The following is an 18,575-nucleotide window of genomic DNA, read 5'->3' as shown; positions in this document are numbered from 1 at the left end:
CTAATAAGCTCACCTCCACTGGCCAGCAAGTTCTCCTGAACTTTATCTTTACTGTCCTCCAGCACATCAGCCATATACTGAGCCACTTTCTTGACCACTCTGTGAAATTAAAAAAGAAAATCATCATTTTTGGAGAAAAAAAAATCCATGTTATATAGCCTGTCATATTAGGACATACTATACAATGAGTCCTTATATAAGACATAAAGAATAAAGTGGATCACGGTCTGGTTACATACAAAAAACAACTGCACAACTGTAGGGTTTTAGAGAGACTACATGTAAAGTGTTTCTCAAGTCTAGAAAGAAAAGTCATGAAAACTGGTCACAGTGGCAAATGCCTGTAATCCTAGCACTTCCAGAGAACCCAAGTTCATTTTCCAACACCCAAGTCAGGTGGCTCACCACCAACTGCAACTCCAGTTCCAGGAGATCTAAAGCCCTTTTCTGGTCTCCACTGGCATCTGCAGTCATACTGCATGCACTCGCGTGTGTACACATACACACACACACACACACACACACACACACACACGCACACTGATAACACATATATACATAAATAAAACTAAGTCCTTACAAATAAATAAATAGAACAGCCATACATCATTAGTTAGAGTAACATGTGGCCAGTCACGACAAGCCTTTAGTCTCAGAACCTGGGAGACAAAGGCAGGCAGACTGGTCTACAGAGAGAATTCTAGGCCAGCCAGGGCTACAAAGTATGCCTGTCTCCAAAACAAAACAATCAAAAACAACAAACAAACAATGATATACTGCTTTGTACCCACCAGAGGGTTACAATAAAATCAGTTCATGGTAGGTCCCAGCACAAATGCAGCAAAATTAAACTGGTTCATACTTGTAATCCCAGCACTGGGAAGACTGAAGCAGAACGTCTGTAAGTACTGGGCCAGCCTGAGCTACACTGTGAGTTCCAAGGCACCCTGGACAACAGTGTAAAAACTCGTCTCAGAAAAACAAAAATAATAAAATCTAACAATGCAAATATGAACTGGCATCCACTGTTAAAACAGTTCTTCATAAAGAACCAAGTGGAAACCCAATGATTCCACTCCCAGGCACACACACATTCAAGAAAAACAAACAGAACACAGCTCACAAACAGTACATAAGCCAAAAAGAGAATAAACTAAATGTTCTCCAATTGATGGATTAGTAAGGCATGATACATAGTGGAGTAACTGATAACAACGGGTATACTGAGCTGGGCATGGTGGTACATGTTTGTAATCCCAGAGTTGGGGAAGTAGACAGGAGGATCCAAAAGGTTTCCTGGTCAGTGACCCAACTGAATCTGCAAGCCCTGGGGGTTCCAATGAGAGACCTTGTATCAAGGAAAAAAGCAAACAAATAAAACCCAAGGTAGAAAAGGCTCCTGACACCAATGTGTACCTATACACACATGCATGAACATGCTTGAACACACAGGTGCACGTGTGCACACATCCATACATATACACATAAAATATTGCTATATAGAAAAATAGCCATCTCCTAAAATCCTTCAGCTAGCACAATGTACACATGGACTAGAACAGTGTCTGGAGAGACTCTCCAGATAGCCTGGTACTGACAACAGCGGCTCCCTGTTCCACCCCACACATGCAGATACGTTACCCTTCTACAAATGCATCCAGTTTAGCCAGTTCATCCGACAAGCCAACCAAGACATCCAACGTGCCAACCTACAAAGGAAACTCAACTTAGTACTCAGCTTTCGTCACGTCCACACTTTTGATTGAAAAGGAATCGCTTGTTCAGCTCTGACATTGGTCTTACTGTGTGACCCAGATGAGCCTTGGGCTCCCACTCCTCCTCTGTCTCCACAGTGCTGGTGTTGCAGCCTACACCACCCCACCCAGCTCCACACCCCTGTACTTTTATTTACTTATTTTTTTTAAATAGACGATATATCTTTATTTGAAGGGTCTACAAATCTTTTATACTCCATTTATTTCATAAAGTATAGCACAAAAAGTTTGTTGAGGGCTGGGAGAGAGGGCTCAGCAGTTAAGAGCACTGACTGCTCTTCCAAAGGTCCTGAGTTCAAGTCCCAGCAACCACATGGTGGCTCACAACCATCTGTAAATGGGATCTGACGCACTCTTCTGGTGTGTGTCTGAAGACAGCTACAGTGTACTCTTATAAATAAAAATAAATAAAATCTTTATTTAAAAAAAGTTTGTTGGGCTGGTGAGATGGCTCATTGGGTAAGAGCACTGATTGTTCTTCCGAAGGTCCTGAGTTCAAATCCCAGCAACCACATGGTGGCTCACAACCATCCATGATGAGATCTGATGCCCTCTTCTGATGTGTCTGAAGGCAGCTACAGTGTACTTATTTATAATAATAAATAAATTTTTGGACCAGAGCGAGCAGAGGTCTTAAAAGTCATCCCAACAACCATATGAAGGCTCACAACCATCTGTACAGCTACAGTGTATAATCATAACATAAAATAAGTAAAAATAAATCTTTACAAAAAAAAGTTTGTTGAACATTTAAGTCATTTGTATATATGAGTTAATTCTCTGATTCAGAAAGCACCATTTAGAACATGAAAATCGGACTGGAGAGATGGCTCAGTGGTTAAGAGCACTGACTGCTCTTCAGGAGGTCCTGAGCTCAAATTCCAGAAACCACATGGTGGCTCACAACCATCTGTAATGTGATCGGATGCCCTCTTCTGGTGTGTCTGAAGACAGCTACAGTGTACTTACATATAATAAATAAATCTTTAAAAACAAAACAAAAAAGGACATGAAAATCTGGCACTTAATGAACAGGTCTGTGCTTCAACAAGCCCAGGAACAACAGGCAATTCGAAGTCCTGCTTTACAAGGGCCCTTCAATTGGCCTGTGGATGTCCATCACTGGTAGATTATTGGTCTTTAATAAATGTTAAATACATTAACTGAATTAAATAATGCTTAAGTAGGTTCTGTGATAACAGAATATAAACTTAACAGACATATTACTGTGATATTTAAAAATATATGCTAAGATTTTTCTCTTCTGAAAATCCTATTTTGTGATGCAATATCTAGGCTTCCTTATAATTTATGAAAACAGAAGACTCAAAACAAGATGTGACTTCAATGGTGTCCTTGTGACATTCAAAGACTCAGATCCACTCTACCTTAAGGCAACAGCTAGAAAGGAATGACTCTTCTTCTCAAGGTACAAAAACTTCTATTCTACCAAACCAGAGAGAGCCCTCACCAGGCTCCTTGACAAACTCACAATCCTCTGCAGTGGAGTCATATGTCACCTCACCTTTAAGTCAGGAATGTTGAACTTGGAAGAGACAGCAAGGTTATTGTTCTTGGTGGTCGCTGCATGTAGTTTCTCCCATGTTTGCTGACAGGTTTTCTCCCCAGGAGCAGATATGAGCCAGAACTCAGTCATGTTTGTTACCTCTTTGGCAAGCAGGGGAGAATCTGTAGTATTAAAACAGAACAGCAACATTCAATGTCCTACAGTACAAACTTTCCAACAAACAGTTAGGATCTAAAATGCCCCCATAAGCCCTAGTGTCAAAAGGCTTGGTCTCCATGCAGTGGGACTACTGGAAGACTAGAAAACAGGTGTGGGGGTGAGACCTTATGAGAAGTTAGGCCACTTGGAAAATGTACTTGAAGCAGGTATTAGGGCCCTGGCCCCTCTCTCCCTCCCGTCTTTATCTAGGGCCTCATTATTCTGCCCATGTAGGCCTCAAACTTTTGGGCTCAAGCTATCTTCCCACTCTAGCTCTCCAAATGGCTGCAATTACAGGAACATGATGTCACCAAGCTTGGCTTCTCTTTTTTGCTTTCACCAGCATGAAGAAAACAAGATTTCTCAGCTACAAAAGCAGGCTTGATGCACTGAGACACCAGCAGCCCCAAAAGCAGCTGGCCTCTTCACTGCTGTCTTGGCTATTCGGCCTAGGCTATTTTCCCATCTGGTTTCCTCTGCCTAAAATTACTCAACAGAGCTATCTTACCCCAGATACTAATCAGGAAACTATCCTGACTGTACAATCATCAGCTTATCAGAGAATCTACTTGCATCTCTAAGCCTCTGGTTGCTTAGTTTGTGTACCAGTATGGAGATTAAACCAGGACCTCAAGCACTCTTATGATGGAATCCTTTCCCGGTGTTCCTCAGACGGGGTCTCACTAAACTAAGTTGGCCTTGCACTCTCCTATAACCCAGGCATGACTTGAACTTTTAATCCTCCTCCTTTGGCATCCCAGGTAGATAGGATTACAGGCCTTTACCAAGTCTAAATCACCCTTAATAATACCAACTTCATAGGTGACCAGTTTTGGGGAAATGGATGTTTTATTACATGTTTCTATCAGCAGATCTGTGAAGTGTATTTGTGGGTGTGTTTTCTACTCGCTGTATCTCCAATGGCAGGCAAGGAAAACAACTGTTCTAATTCTTCGTGACAGCAGTGCCACATCTGCTGAGCTTTTATCTGCTGTCTCTCTAACAGTGTGAGTTAGCAAATGTCTGTCTCACCATTCTAAATACCGTTCTTGGCCCACGTATGTCCAAAAGATTCCCAGAAACAGGAAAGAAGACCCTATTTTCTCATCTATAAAAACCTGCCTCTATATGCCACTGAGTTTTTACCAGCATAAAAGGAAATAATGTCACAAATCATCCTACACATAGTGGAGCAGTATATGGGAAAGTCATAGAAAGCTTTCTAAGTGTTGCTTTTAACTGGAGCCCTTTTGGGAAAGGAGAAGAAAGGCCACTGTGCTGCACACACAGATCTGCAAACAGCCATGTTCCATTCTCACAATAACCCTACGAAATAAATACTCACAGCTTAGTCATTTACCTGAGGGCACAACACACAACTGGGATAAAGTCTAACATTGGACACAGAAGTCCATGTTCTCTAAAGGACTTTTTCCTGTGCTGTGCTAGGAAAGAATGCTGGTGTGTGTGTGTGTGTGTGTGTGTGTCTGTGTGGGTGTGTGTATATGTGTGCTCTCGCCACAGCACTGTGTGGAGGTCAGAGAACTAATCTAGGGAGTTGCTTCCCTCCAAGTTTATTGGGCAAGGCAGGGTTTCTGGTTTCTGTTGTACTGTGTTCTCTGGGGTGATTTCCATCCCCTTCCAGCCCCACAGGAGTCCTGTGAGTACAGGTGTGCACTACTGCACCTGGCTAATACAAGTGTGCACTACTGCACCTGGCTAATACAGGTGTGCACTACTGCACCTGGCTAATACAGGTGTGCACTACTGCACCTGGCTCATGAAGCTCGTGCAGCTAGGACTTTCTTTCACCCACTTAACATCTTCAAGTACTACTTGAATATTGTGGAATGAATAATCCTGAGGATTAAGTGAGCTAACAGATAAATTGAATTATAACTGGTTATCTACTTTCCCTTTCCTATTCTTGAAATATAATCTACACACAGTGAAATACACCCAACTTAAGACTTCAATCAGTTCATGAGGCATGTATAGACCTGTTGAGCTACAGCCAAAACTAAAATTAAGAACATTTGTAGTGGCTCATGCCTTTTACCCACAAAAAAGGGTTTAAGTGTGCACACGCGCGCACCCCCCCACACACACACACATCCCGGTGTCCTAAGATGTCAGAACAGGACTTTGGGATCCTTGAACTAGATAAGAGTTATGAATGGCTGTGTGAACTCCGTGTTGGTGTTGGGAAGTAAATCCAGGAGTTCCCTGCAAGAACAGCCACTACTCTAACCCTAACTTGATTGGCTGTCTAGTCTGCCATTCTTCTCATCTGATAACATTATACTTCACATACACTTTCCAGCTTTAAGTTCAACCTTGTACATTTTTCCACTTGCTCATTACTTTCCATTAAATTGCTGATCATATTTCTAACTTATCGTGCTACATTTTTGATTACTGCATTGTATACTCCTTTTGAGATGGTGGGAAGACAGAACAGACAGCTCAGTGGGTGAAGGAGCATAACACCAAGCTTCGAGACCAAGCTGCATCCTTTAGGACCTACACGGTGGGAGGAGGGATGTTTCCTACAAGCTGTTCTCTGACTTCCACACATGTTCATGCACATGCATGCACATACTAGCATATATGCACGCACGTGTTATGATTTTTTAAAAAGTGTTTGAGATAGGGTCTTACTATATAGTCCTGGCTGACCTGGAGTTTGTTAGGTAGACTAAACTAACCTCAAACTCAGAGGCCAGCTTGCCTCTGCTTCCTAATTGTTGAAATTAAAGGCTTGGGCCACCAAGTCCAGCCTTTTTTTTTTTTTTTTAAAGACAATGCTGTGCTTTGTTCTAAATCCCTCAGGTCTGGATTCAAGAAAAGACAGAGGCAAAGCAGGAAGGGGAGGGCAGAAAGGGAAGCTGTTGTGCTGGCCACTATTCAGGCACCTGTCTACTCGTTCTTTGCTCAACCTCCCATGAAGAGCCCTACAAAGGCTGCTCATGTTTCTCTGTGGACTGTACTTGTCAATTTTAACTAGATGAGCTTTCTTTTCTTTTCTTTTCTTTTTTTTTGGTTTTTCGAGACAGGGTTTCTCTGTATAGCCCTGGCTTCCTGGAACTCACTCTGTAGACCAGGCTGGCCTTGAACTATCCACTTGCCTCTGCCTCACAAGTGCTGGGATTAAAGGCGTGCGCCACCACTGCCCAGCAAGATGAGCTTTCATCTAACTCAATGTAAGATCAACTGACTACAGCGCCACACATCTTCGAGAATTCAGGCCAGCCTGGGCAACACAGTAATTTCCTGTCTTGAGTGAGTATGGGGGTGGGGGGGTAGTGAATTTATCAATTGCCCACACTGTTTCCTCTCCAGGTAACAGAAGGCTGAGTAACTCATTACACACATGCACCAAGTTCTGGTTCCCACTTGGAATGAAATTTGAATCTACCCTCAGTCCTTGACTCCATTTTTCCTGCCTTATTTTCACAAACTTCCCAGATCCTCCTTTTCCACCTTAACCTCAAGTCTGCCTTTAGTTCTCTCTCCTATTTTGCCTCAGGTTCACTTTGCATAAACTCTGCCTATAAAAACCACCTAAGGGGCTGGCAAGATGGCTCAGTGTGTAAGAGCACTGACTGCTCTTCTGAAGGTCCTGAGTTCAATTCCCAGCAACCACATGGTGGCTCACAACCATCTACAATGGGATCTATGCCTTCTTTCGGTGTAACTGAAGACAGGTACAGTGAATTATGCTGGAGCGAGCGGGCCAGAGCAAGCCGGGCCATCCTGGATTCAATTCCCAGCAACCACATGATGGCTAACGACCATCTGTACAGCTACAGTGTACTCATACACATAAAATAAATAAATCTTTAAAAAAAAAAAACACCCAAGAGGCTGGTGAGATGACTCAGTGGGTAAGAGCACTGACTGCTCTTCCAAAGGTCCTGAGTTCAAATCCCAGCAACCACATGGTGGCTCACAACCACCCGTAATGAGATCTGATGGCCTCTTCTGGTGCGTCTGAAGTCAGCTACAGTGTACTTATGTATAATAATAAATCTTTAAAAAAAAAAAAACCACCCAAGCCATTTTCTCAACTAAGTCCATTTATCACCAAATCAATCAACATATGCCCAACTACATCTCTCCCAATCCACGTCCACTGAACCCAAGGAAACATTTTAACTGTACGAAGGCAGATACATTTTTTTATGTCTAGTCTCTTATTTAACTAGTAATTGTCTTCTATTTAGGATCTTATTCCTCTCAAATCCCTGGAACTGTGGTTATCTTTGGGAAGCAAAACAAATGAAATGCAGTCCCTGTCATCAAGGAACTTCCAATGATGGCCACAGATCTCTATGAGAAGGTGGGCAGGTGCAAGTAGGTAAAGATATGAGAAGGAGGCCCATGCAGAGACAAGGACAGGAAAACAACCTCAGCACAATATATTAGCAGCACAAGGGCACAAAGCCCAAATACAAAGAGGGAAAGCATGGGTCCAAAGCTCTGGGATTGTTTAATTACTACATCTCTTACCTAGGGTAATTTGAAGGCTAGAATTATTCTCCTACCAAACTGATTTAAATGTAAAAAAAACCAACAATGTAGTAACTTACACAGCACCACAAAAGGTGGAGTACTAGGCTCAGGCAGATCAGATCAGCGAGGGCAACCCCAGAAAACAGGATGTACCCAACCCTGCACTGATTTTAATGCTTTCAAGAAACAACACTGTGGTGGCATACACCTATAACCCTAGCACTTGGAAAACTGATGCAGCTAGTTTGAGGCTAAACTAAATGACAATGGTGACTTCCAGGGCAGCTTGAACACAGTAAGACTTTGTCTCAAAAGGAAGGACAGAACAAAGGCAAGGAGGAAAGCTAGCTGGCTGGCAGGACACTATTTCCTTGAAATGCACTCATCCCTAACAGGAAGTGCAATTCCATATGAATTAAGGCTGGAAGAGGGTCTAGATGCAAAGTGACTTCCTTTTTGGTCCTTCAAATTACAGTCAGCCTTCCACATCCAAGGACTCCCATCTAGAGGAGAGCCAGTGAGATGGTTAAAGGTATTTGCCACCAAGCCTGATGACCCAAACCCTAATACACAGGAACTCCATGATGGAGGGCACTAACACCCCCCCACACACACACACACAGACTACACAGGAACTTCATGATGGAGGGCACTGACCACACACACACCTGCAAGTTGTATGATGACCTACACAAAAGCACTGTGGCACATGCATACACACACAGACACACAAACGTTTTTTTAAAAGTCAAAAAATAGCCAGGCAGTGGTGGAGTACGCCTTTAATCCTAGCACTTAGGAGGCAGAGGCAAGCGGATTTCTGAGTTTGAGGCCAGCCTGGTCTACAAAGTGAGCTCCAGGACAGCCAGGGCTACACAGAGAAACCCTGTCTCAAAAAAACAAAATAAAACAAACAAACAAACAAAAAAGTCAAAAAATAGTGAGGGCATATGTGCCAGTGATGTCCATGTCTAGACTCTCTCTTAATCATTATTCCCTAAAGCAGAACAACTTACACAGCATGTCTACTGCACATTTAACACTGACAGTTAACACTGGATGGTTTAATGTGTACAGTGCATGTGTGTAGTGACATGCAGACACTTGGCAACAGAGAAGAGGGAAGATGCTGAAAGAAATCCTTTTGACCCCAAGGACGACCAAGCACACTAAAGCAGCTTAGTCCAACAGGCATAGGAAATGGCAGGTTGCAGGTAATAAGTGAGTTCCAGGACAGCCAGGACTATACAGAGAAACCCTGTCTCGAAAAAAAAACAATAAGATATATGTGTGTGTGTGTGTGTGTGTGTGTGTGTGTGTGTGTGTGTGTATGTATTTCCAGGATTTATATGAGATCTAGAACTGTCAAACTACACATTATTAATAAATACATCTTAACTTTTTCAAGTTTCATTTCTAAGTGAAACAATATTTACTAAAGGCTACCTAAGTGTCTTCAGTACATTTAGATATGATAGAAAGCAATTTCTAATCAGTTTAATTTATAAACAGCTATCTTGTCATCCCAGTTATCAAGAAATAGATTTGTAAACCAAGAGCTTTGCAGACGCCTATCAACAAGTTGGAATAATCTGAGGCAGGTTAGGACCAGCAGAGCAAATTTCAGTTACTACCCCAGCCCGCTATCCTCTTGGAATGTACTTAAACCCCATTCTTTGGAGCTGGGGAAAGTAGCTCAGTTGGCAGGGTACTTGCCTAGCAAGCCTGAAGCCCTGAGTTCTATCTCCCAACACCACATAAATTATGTGTGGTGGCACACACCTGTATTCCTAGCATTTGGGAAGTAGAGACAGGAGGATCCAAAGTTCAAGGTCATCCTTGATTATATACAGTTCTAGTTGAGACCAACCTAGGTTATATGAGACTCTTTCAAAAAGAATAAAAGAAGGTCACTATACAAAATACAATGTTGGAAAGTACCTAGTAATTTCTGGTAAAGATATTATACTTGAATTGGCACACTGGCCAACACGTGCAATATGTCTATCATTGAAAGTCTCTGGCTGGGCAGTGGTGGCACATGACTTTAATCCCAGCACTTGGGAGGCAGAGACAGGCGGATTTCTGAGTTCGAGGCCAGGCTGGTCTACAGAGTGAGTACCAGGACAGCCAGGGCTACACAGAGAAACCCTGTCTCAAAAAAAAACAAAAGTCATTAATTAGAATTCCCTCCGCCTGGGAAGGTGGCTCGCCTTTAGAATCTCAGCATCCAGGATACTAGAAGGTAGAGTCTGAGGCTAGCTTGGGCTTTATAGGAAGCATGAGGCCAACCTGGGCCAGTGTAAAACCCTAGCTTCAAAAAGTAAAACAGGGCCAGGGAGATGGCTCAGCTGGGTAAAAGCCCTAGCTGTACAGTCTGGGGATCCAAGTTCTATTCCCTGAACCTGAGTAAAAGGACAGCCTGGGTGGCACACAGTTGTAATCCCTGTACACTTACCTCAAGATGAGAGGCAATGACAGGAGACTCACCCAGAAGCTTACAAGTCAGCCACCCTTGTGTATACAATGCAGCAGAAACCACAGTAAGAAATCAATGCTCAAAGTCATCTTCTGAACTCCACACAACCCACACCTCATGAAACCCTGAACCCAGCTCTACCATCATCTCTCCGGACTTCCCTTTTCTTTGGGGCTGGTCATTTATGTAATCGTTTATAATTTATAATGATCTCGCAAATATAATATATTCAAGTCTGAAATTCAAGTTAAAGGTCTAAAATCAGGGCTAGAAACATAGCTAACCTATAGAATGCACGCCTGTCAAGCTATACACAAAACTGATTCAATTCCTCACATCACCTCCCTTAAAATAAAAAGCTCATCTGAGCTTTTTAACTGCTTCGAGGACAACACATATTGAATCCTGAGTCATGAAAACACTTCAATATGTTAAACAATTTGGTGATAAATCCTCTACAGCAGATGCTTCATTGCTCCTTTAGAGCAAGAACAGTTAATGAAGATATCTGTCAAAAGTCACAGCTAGTAACTACACTTACTGCGACTGATAGAACCTAAGTTCTCATATAGTTAGAAATATTAAAATGTGTTTCTGGAGTTAATAGTAAAAACCATTAAAAGAAAAACTGAATTCACAGAAGTACTGATCTTATTTTCTGTATCTTCAATGTTGAATATTTGTCGATAACAGTACATGCTTATCTGTCTCCGTGAGAAATGCACAAGACTATTTCAAGTACTAATCAGAACTTGGTGGACATGTCTAAACATGGGAGAATTTTGTCTAAAATAATGTTAGCATTATAGTTCAAAAGCCCTGAACTAGTACAACTTCAATGGTGAAGTTAATAGGCCAGGAGCTGGAGATGGCTCATTAGTTAAGAGCATTTGCTGCTCTTGCAGAAGAACCAGGTTCAGTTCCCAACTCTCCACTCAGCTCACAACCATTCAGTTCAAGGGATTCAATGCCCTTTTCTGGCTTCCATAAGCACCAGGCACAAGTGGTATATATAACACACATGCTCACAAAACACTCATACAAACAAAATAAAAATAATTTATTTTAAAAAATTAGCCGGGCGGTGGTGGCGCATGCTTTTAACCCCAGCACTTGGGAGGCAGAGACAGGTGGATTTCTGAGTTTGAGGCCAGCCTGGGCTACAGAGTGAGTTCCAGGACAGCCAGGGTGATCCAGAAAAACCCTGTTTCAAAATAAACCAAAAAAAAAAAAAAAAAAAAAAAAAAAAAAAAAAAAAAAAAAAAAAGTTCCAGTTAATTGTGCTAACTTATTCAGTCTGCTTTAACCACTTAGGAAATGCTTGCCTCTCCCCACTCCCTCACATGGGTTATAATATGTAGCCTTGGCTGACACTGAATTCAAAGATTCTCATGCCTTTGCCTCAAAAGTGCTGAGATTAAAGGTATGCATCACAACTGGTATCAACCTCTTGCCAGTATTGCACTCACCCAACATCTTATTTTCAAACAGCTATCATGTTCCTCACTTCAGATGCATATCTAATGAGACTCTTTATCCTGTTATAAGCACCTCTGCTCCCCTGACTACTGGACTCAGTTCTCTGAACTCAACACATTTCCCACTGGAGAATGCTGTTTCATTACCTAGCTTACAGATGAGAGATGAGTCCAGTGATGCAGGCCTGTAATACTGATACTTAGGAGGCACATGCAGAAGGATCAGGAGTTCAAGGCTCACCTTGGTTTAATACCTAAGCTCTTTCCAAGAACACCATGCTAATGCTGTCTTTAACAATGACAGTATCGGGTGTGTGGTGGCACACACCATTAGTCCTAGCTCTTGGAGACAGAGGGAGGCAGAACTCTTAAGAGTTTTTGAGGCCAGCCTGGTCTACAAAACAAGTTCCGGGATAGCCAGAGCTGTTAAACAAAGAAACCTTGACTCAAGAGGTAAAAAAAATGATGAAATGGAAATCAAATGCAAATTAATTTGTAGCTAAAATGAAACAGCTCTACATCCAAACATGAAAATGACACACCCTCGGACAGAACACAGTCTGGACACTGCAAACTATAGCAGACACTTAGTAAAAACTACTGCTATTCCAAGCAAAATCAAGTACAAAGGGGGAGAGGGATTACACAGCCATCAGGTAGTTCCAGGTCAGCCAGGGATACATAAGTCAAAAGGAAGGCTTGCTGCCCACCAAGGGACTGGTGGCCAGCAGAGGCCCTTTGTAAGGTTCACTGTGGCATGCTGGTCTTGCTCTTGACCAGTGGACATTATCCTACAAGTTAAGGCAATGATTACAGAATCCAATTTCTGAAGCCCGTAAGTTTTAGGTTTAAGGAAAATAAAAACTAATGTAAATGATAATGCTAAGATTCATAAACATGCTGGGTGGTGTAGGCCAGTCTGGTCTACAGAGTGAGTTCCAGGACAACCAAGACTACACAGAGAAACCCTGTCTCAAAAAAAATAAAAAGATTTATAAGCATGCACATGCCACCACTAAGGAGGCAGAGGCAGGCAGATTTCTAGATTCAAGGACAGCCTTGTCTGCATAAAGAAATCCTGTCTCAAAAAGTCAAAAAGTAAACACACACACACACACACACACACAAAGATGAGTCTTTAATCCCAGCACTCAGGAAGCAGGTGTATCTCTGTGAGTTCAAGGTCAGCCTAATCTGTATGAGTTTGAGGACAGAAACCCTGTCTCCAAAAATAAAATAAGAATTTTTTTTTAAAATTTAAATACACGCACACACACAGTTTTGAGCTGAAAACCCGAGGCTCTGACTTCAGCACAATGAGACTCACTTGTTGCCAAACAACTGTGATTGCCACCTTAAGCACTTCAGCTCACTTTGTTGCTCCCTATCTCCTCCAGCTAGACAGTACACAGAAGCCCAACCACTCTCACAGAAAAGCAACTCTTGGTTTTTCCAGACAGGATCTTGCCATGCAGCCCTGGCCAGCCTGCAACTTCACTCTATCTGCCAGGCTGGCTCAAACTGTGGGGGACTTGTAGGGCCACAGTCTGTCTCCACTGTCTATAATCCTCACTGGATCCTCTTTGCATCTAACAGGAAAGCCCTGCACAGTCTGACTCCAGGCCTGTCTGTCCACATCCCTCTACCACAGCTTTCTCATTCCAGGCTCCCTGCAAGTTCTAGAAAAGTATGTTCCTCCTCTCATTTCAAGGCCTTGACAGACTGTCCCCTCAACCTGGAATGTTCTTTTCACTCCTGCCTGCTCATCCTCTTTTCACACCAACCCGTTCTCAGACCTTAGGTCAAGCCATAACCTCAGCAAAGCCTTCTTTGAGTCTTCCACAGAGGTCATATTCCTGGGAAACGTCTCTGTACTGCTCCATCACTCCTTCAGAGTACATTTTACCTGTGTATAACTTTTTTTTTGACACATGGTCTCACTATTTAGCTCTGGTTGGCTCTACCTCCCAAGTGCTAGGATTAAAGGTGAGTGCTCTATCACACACATGTTCAACTATTAAAACCAATTTCCTCTGTACCTGTCTGGAAGCTCGGACAGCAGAGTCCCTGTCTGTCTACTTCCTAAACCTGAGCACTCCCATAGTATCTGTCACTATACATACATAGAGTATGCACCCTATGAACAAGTATCACCAGACTTCAAAACTATCTCCCCCTTTTCCACAGTGCAGCCTACTACAAACCTGGCCTTTGGCACCCCTGAAACATGTCTTCTCCTCTCATCAGGTCCTCAAATAATGGGGCTTCTGCTCAATAAAAAGTTCTCTGTTTCCTCCAATCCCACAGACTTGCCAAGACCCAAATTCAAGTTTTCTTTCCTCTAGGATGCTTTTCTCCTCTTTCTGTTCTTACCAGTTCTATACAACCTCATCTTCCCGCTGTGACTTATCCTCCCACCACAATGTGAACTTCAAGGGCTGGGCTATTCACATCCCACCACTCCATTCCCGGAGCACCCGTAAATACTGAGCGAACAATTTTCCCCCTGATAACATTTTTCCTCTGAAAAGAATACTAGCTTCCCTCATATGCCTCATAAGTGATTCAATCTGCCTTAAAAGAGACTCTGCCCGCAAGTTCCTTTTCGAGGATTTTGCTTAACCTCCCCCAACCCCAATCTACTGAAATGTTTTTAGCTGCCTGTATTCCTGTTCCGTCCACTGCCTACAATGACCCCCATGTCCTCTGTGACCGCCCCCTGCCTGCGGTGGGCACCCCTTCCCCTCTATTCTATTCACATACAGGCGTACACACCCAGTGGAGACTACACACACGCACACGCACACGCACACACACACACACACACACACATACACACACACCCCAACCCAGATCCTCACCTGAGGCATTCTATCACTTTCCACCTTCTCACAAGTGACCAGGACTCGCTGTGACTCCCACCCAAGAAGGACAACACTTCTCCCTTCTGCCATTGAGTTCCCCGCCTGGGCCCCTTCCCCTCTTCCTTCTTCCAAACCAACCCTAGGCCCCGAGATGCGGAGAGCCCGCACCCAGGCCGGTTGCAGGTCCGACGCCACAGTCTAGGCCCCCGCGCCGCCCCCATCCTCCCCCGGCGGCCACTGCAGTGCCAGCTCCCCGCAGGGCTGTCGCTCACTGACCCGGGAAGGTGTCTCAGGAGGCCGCGACGGCGGCGGCAGGTGCGAATGCGGGAAGCCTGGCAGACGTTAACCGCTCAGCGCTCCATCCCTCCCGGACCTAAGCTCCGGCCTCTCGGCTTCCTCGACCCCTGCGCCCAGAGCGAGTCACGTGCCAGCCGGAGCAGTCAGCTGACCGCGGCGCACTCCGCTCTGCCTACGCGCGCGCAATCTCGACGAGGCCCGGCCTCCGGAGTGGGCGGGGCCGAGAGCGCGCGCAGAGCTGGCTTCCGGGAGGGCGGAGCTTGCCGTTCCACCAGACGCACCTGCGGTGGCTCTCTGGCTACCCTAGCCGTCCCAGCTCACCCTAAAATTACCCACAGGTTTCAACCATTCAAACTCCCCCACGCTCCTGCTCTGACTTTTGCACTGCAAGTTTTGACAGTCCAGTTTTCGGGGAAATTTTTTCTAGTAATCCACGTCAGTAGTTTCATATTTTTCATCCAATCTGATATCACTTCGTTCCATAAAGTAGTAGTGTTCAACTTTAGTTACTCAGCACCAAACACTGTCAGTTTTTTAGAATTAGCTGGTGGAGTGACCCCTTTGACAGGAACTCCCGTGTCTGGTTTAGGGATACCAAAATGGATACAGGAAGTCAAAGAAGGATTAAGGACAGAGGCATGGACAAGGAAACCATCAGCCTTGGGTTCCAGAAAAATAGATATCGACCTACTCTCTCGAACCATGCACATCTCACTGGTTGAGAAGCTAGGTGGTACATATCTCAGCACTTAGGTACTTGAGGATTGGGGGATTTTCTATTTTAATCGTTTTTAGACTTACAGCTTAGCAAAGTGAAGGTCCAGAGGTTATGGAGCTGTTTGCACAATGAATGGGCACTCCTGACAGTAAGTCCTGGCTGTTCTTACTAGCGAGTGGAATAATAGATTCTCATTGTCAACTCGGCTAGCTTTAGAATTGCTAGGAGACAAGCCTCTGGGCGGGAGTTTCCAGCCAGGTTTAACTCAGGACATTCACCTCGAATATGGGCAGTGGCCATATCGAATATGAACAATAGGAGCCAACACAGAATGGTTTTTTTTTCCCCAAGGGCTAGAGGTTAAGAACACATACTGCTCTCTCAGAGGATCTGAATTCCCTTACTAGCACCCACTGGAGTGCCTTGTGACTCTCACTCCCAGGGGATCCGATGGCCTCCTGCAGGACCTGTAATCATATGCACTCCCAGAAAGACAAACACTCATACACATAAAACACTCATACACATACAAATAAAATAAATCTTTAAAAAATGACAAATAGGATCTAGAGAGAGAAGGTTCAACAGGTAACAGGGCATTTGCCACCAAACCTGATGACCTGAGTTGTATTCCCCAGGACCCACATAGTGGATTCTGCAAGATAGCCTACCATCTCCATGTGCAAGCTGTAGAGCCCACAAATAAATAAATGTAATAAAACTGTTAAATAAATAATCTTCTTTAAAGGAGAAAGCTAAGCATCACCAGCCATCTCTCTCTGCTTCCTGACTACCAATACAGTGTAGCCAGGGGTCTCAGACTCCTGCCTTCAGAGCTACAGTTACTCTTACCACCCTGTCATAAACTGTGAGCCAAAAGAAACCTTTCTGTATTCATTACTCTTCTATTGCTGTGATAAAACACCATGACCAAGGCAACACATAGCAGAAAATATATATTTGGGCAAACATTCCAGAAAGATAAGAGTCCATTACCATCACAGCAGGGAAGCGTGGCAGCAGACAGGCATAGCAATCATAGGAAGAGCTGAGAGCTCACAAATCAAACCACGAGCAGGAAGCAGAAAGCAAAGTAAAAATGGTATGAGTCTTTGTCCCCTACAATGACATACTTCCTCCAGCAAGGCCACATCCCCACCAAACAGGGACCAAGTATTCGAACGCCTAAGGCTGTGCAGGTGCCTCATACACAAAACCACAGCTTTCTTCCTTGTTTTTGTAGAGTATTTCATAGCAACAACAACAAAAAAAAAGGCAAATAATACACAAAATTGTTAGCAAGGAATGAGCTCTTCAGTCTAATAAACCTGAACATGTGTTTCTTAAGCCTTTGAAACTGATTTGCAGGATCTGTGTGTGAGAGTTTGGAGCTGTGGCCTAGAACAGCTCTAGAGTGCTGTGAGGACAGTTTAAGGAGCCATAGTGAGTGGGTCCAGAAGACCAAAATGCCCACAGAAATAAGTGAAGCCTGGACTCACTAGGTTTCTGAGGGGGAACAATGATTTTACTGGGAACCAGACTAGAAGTCCTTTGTATCCGATTCTGGAAAAGAACTTGGCTGCATTCTGGCTCTGTCCTGAAATTTTAAGTTTCAAAATTTAAGGTTCAAGCCAAAGTGATGGACTAAGTTATTTGGCAAGGGATTTCATGACAGTATAACATCCAGCCTGCAGAATGGTTACTGTTTGCTGAACTTAGCCTTTAATCAGGAAGAAGAAATTTATGAAATGTGCAGTTTGATTGAAGGATCTTGAACATACTTAAAACAGCAGATAAGGTAGATGCAGAGAAAGCAGATGTTCCATTGACACCTCACTTACAGAAATACAAATTGAAGGAACTCTGGCCTGCTGAACCATGGTGACAACAGTGAGTGTGGCTCTGACAGGCCTTGACCTTATCCCCCATGTCCTCTGCCTTGCTAAAATCTATTAGATTACATTCTTGAAGCCAGCCACGAGGGTCTACTCCCTATATGGCCAATTCATCTTCCTAAGGCTGAGTACCAAAGTCCAACAGAGGTACTGACTGATTGAAGTCCAGCAATCAAAAGCCCCCTTCGGTTCACCTAGTTAGCATGCCCAATTAAAATTAAACATCTCACCCTAACGCTGGGTTTTCCTTTGTGCCTTTATTAAACTGCCATTTTCCTATGGGCCACATCTGCCTCCTCTCTATCCAGAGGACGTCTATTTGTCCCCCCATCCTCTAGGACACATACCCTTTTCCCCTCTCCTTTGTTCCCTTCCCCTTCTCCCTCATCCTCTATCTCCTGTCTTTGTCTCTTATTCCCTGCTTTGTCCTAGCACAAATAAATCATCTCTGTGCTAAGAACTTGGTTGTGGGGTGTCCTGTGCTGAAACTGGTCACTTCATAAGTACAGTAGAAAGGAGAAAACCCAAGAAGAGTATTGCTGAAGAAGTCTTTCTTCAAAAACAACTGCCTAGAGAGCTGGAGAGATGGCTCAGTGTGTAAGATGATTTGTTGCTCTTCCAGATGACTAGGGTTCAGTTCACAACACCCACATCGGGCAGCTCACAGCCTCTTCCAGCTTCAGGGGTTTCAGTGCCCCCTTCTGGCCTCCTTGGGCTTGTTTGTGAGGTATTGTCTTGATTAATGATTGCTGTGGGAGGGCTTAGCCACTGTGGTCAGTGCCACCCCTAGGTAGGTAGTTCTGGATTATATATGAAAGCAAACTGAGC

General features: G+C 43.8%; 1 protein-coding gene across 1 annotated transcript in view; it reads right to left on the bottom strand.

The window, feature by feature from the left end:
* The window catches only part of Atp6v1c1 (ATPase H+ transporting V1 subunit C1), a 32,752-nt gene extending 17,435 nt beyond the window's left edge, over positions 1-15,317 (bottom strand). The window contains exons 1-4 of the mRNA XM_031358114.1: positions 15,114-15,317; positions 3,301-3,464; positions 1,642-1,709; positions 14-99 (exon numbers count right to left, since the gene is read on the bottom strand). Coding sequence (XP_031213974.1) covers positions 14-99; positions 1,642-1,709; positions 3,301-3,432 — 286 coding nt within the window. The 5' untranslated portion in view covers positions 3,433-3,464; positions 15,114-15,317. The remainder of the gene's footprint in view (positions 1-13; positions 100-1,641; positions 1,710-3,300; positions 3,465-15,113) is intronic.
* Positions 15,318-18,575: the final 3,258 nt, after the last annotated feature.

The sequence above is a fragment of the Mastomys coucha genome, unplaced genomic scaffold (assembly GCF_008632895.1).
Source record: "Mastomys coucha isolate ucsf_1 unplaced genomic scaffold, UCSF_Mcou_1 pScaffold7, whole genome shotgun sequence".
Taxonomy (NCBI): Eukaryota; Metazoa; Chordata; class Mammalia; order Rodentia; family Muridae; genus Mastomys; species Mastomys coucha.
This window is presented reverse-complemented; position numbering and strand designations above follow the sequence as displayed.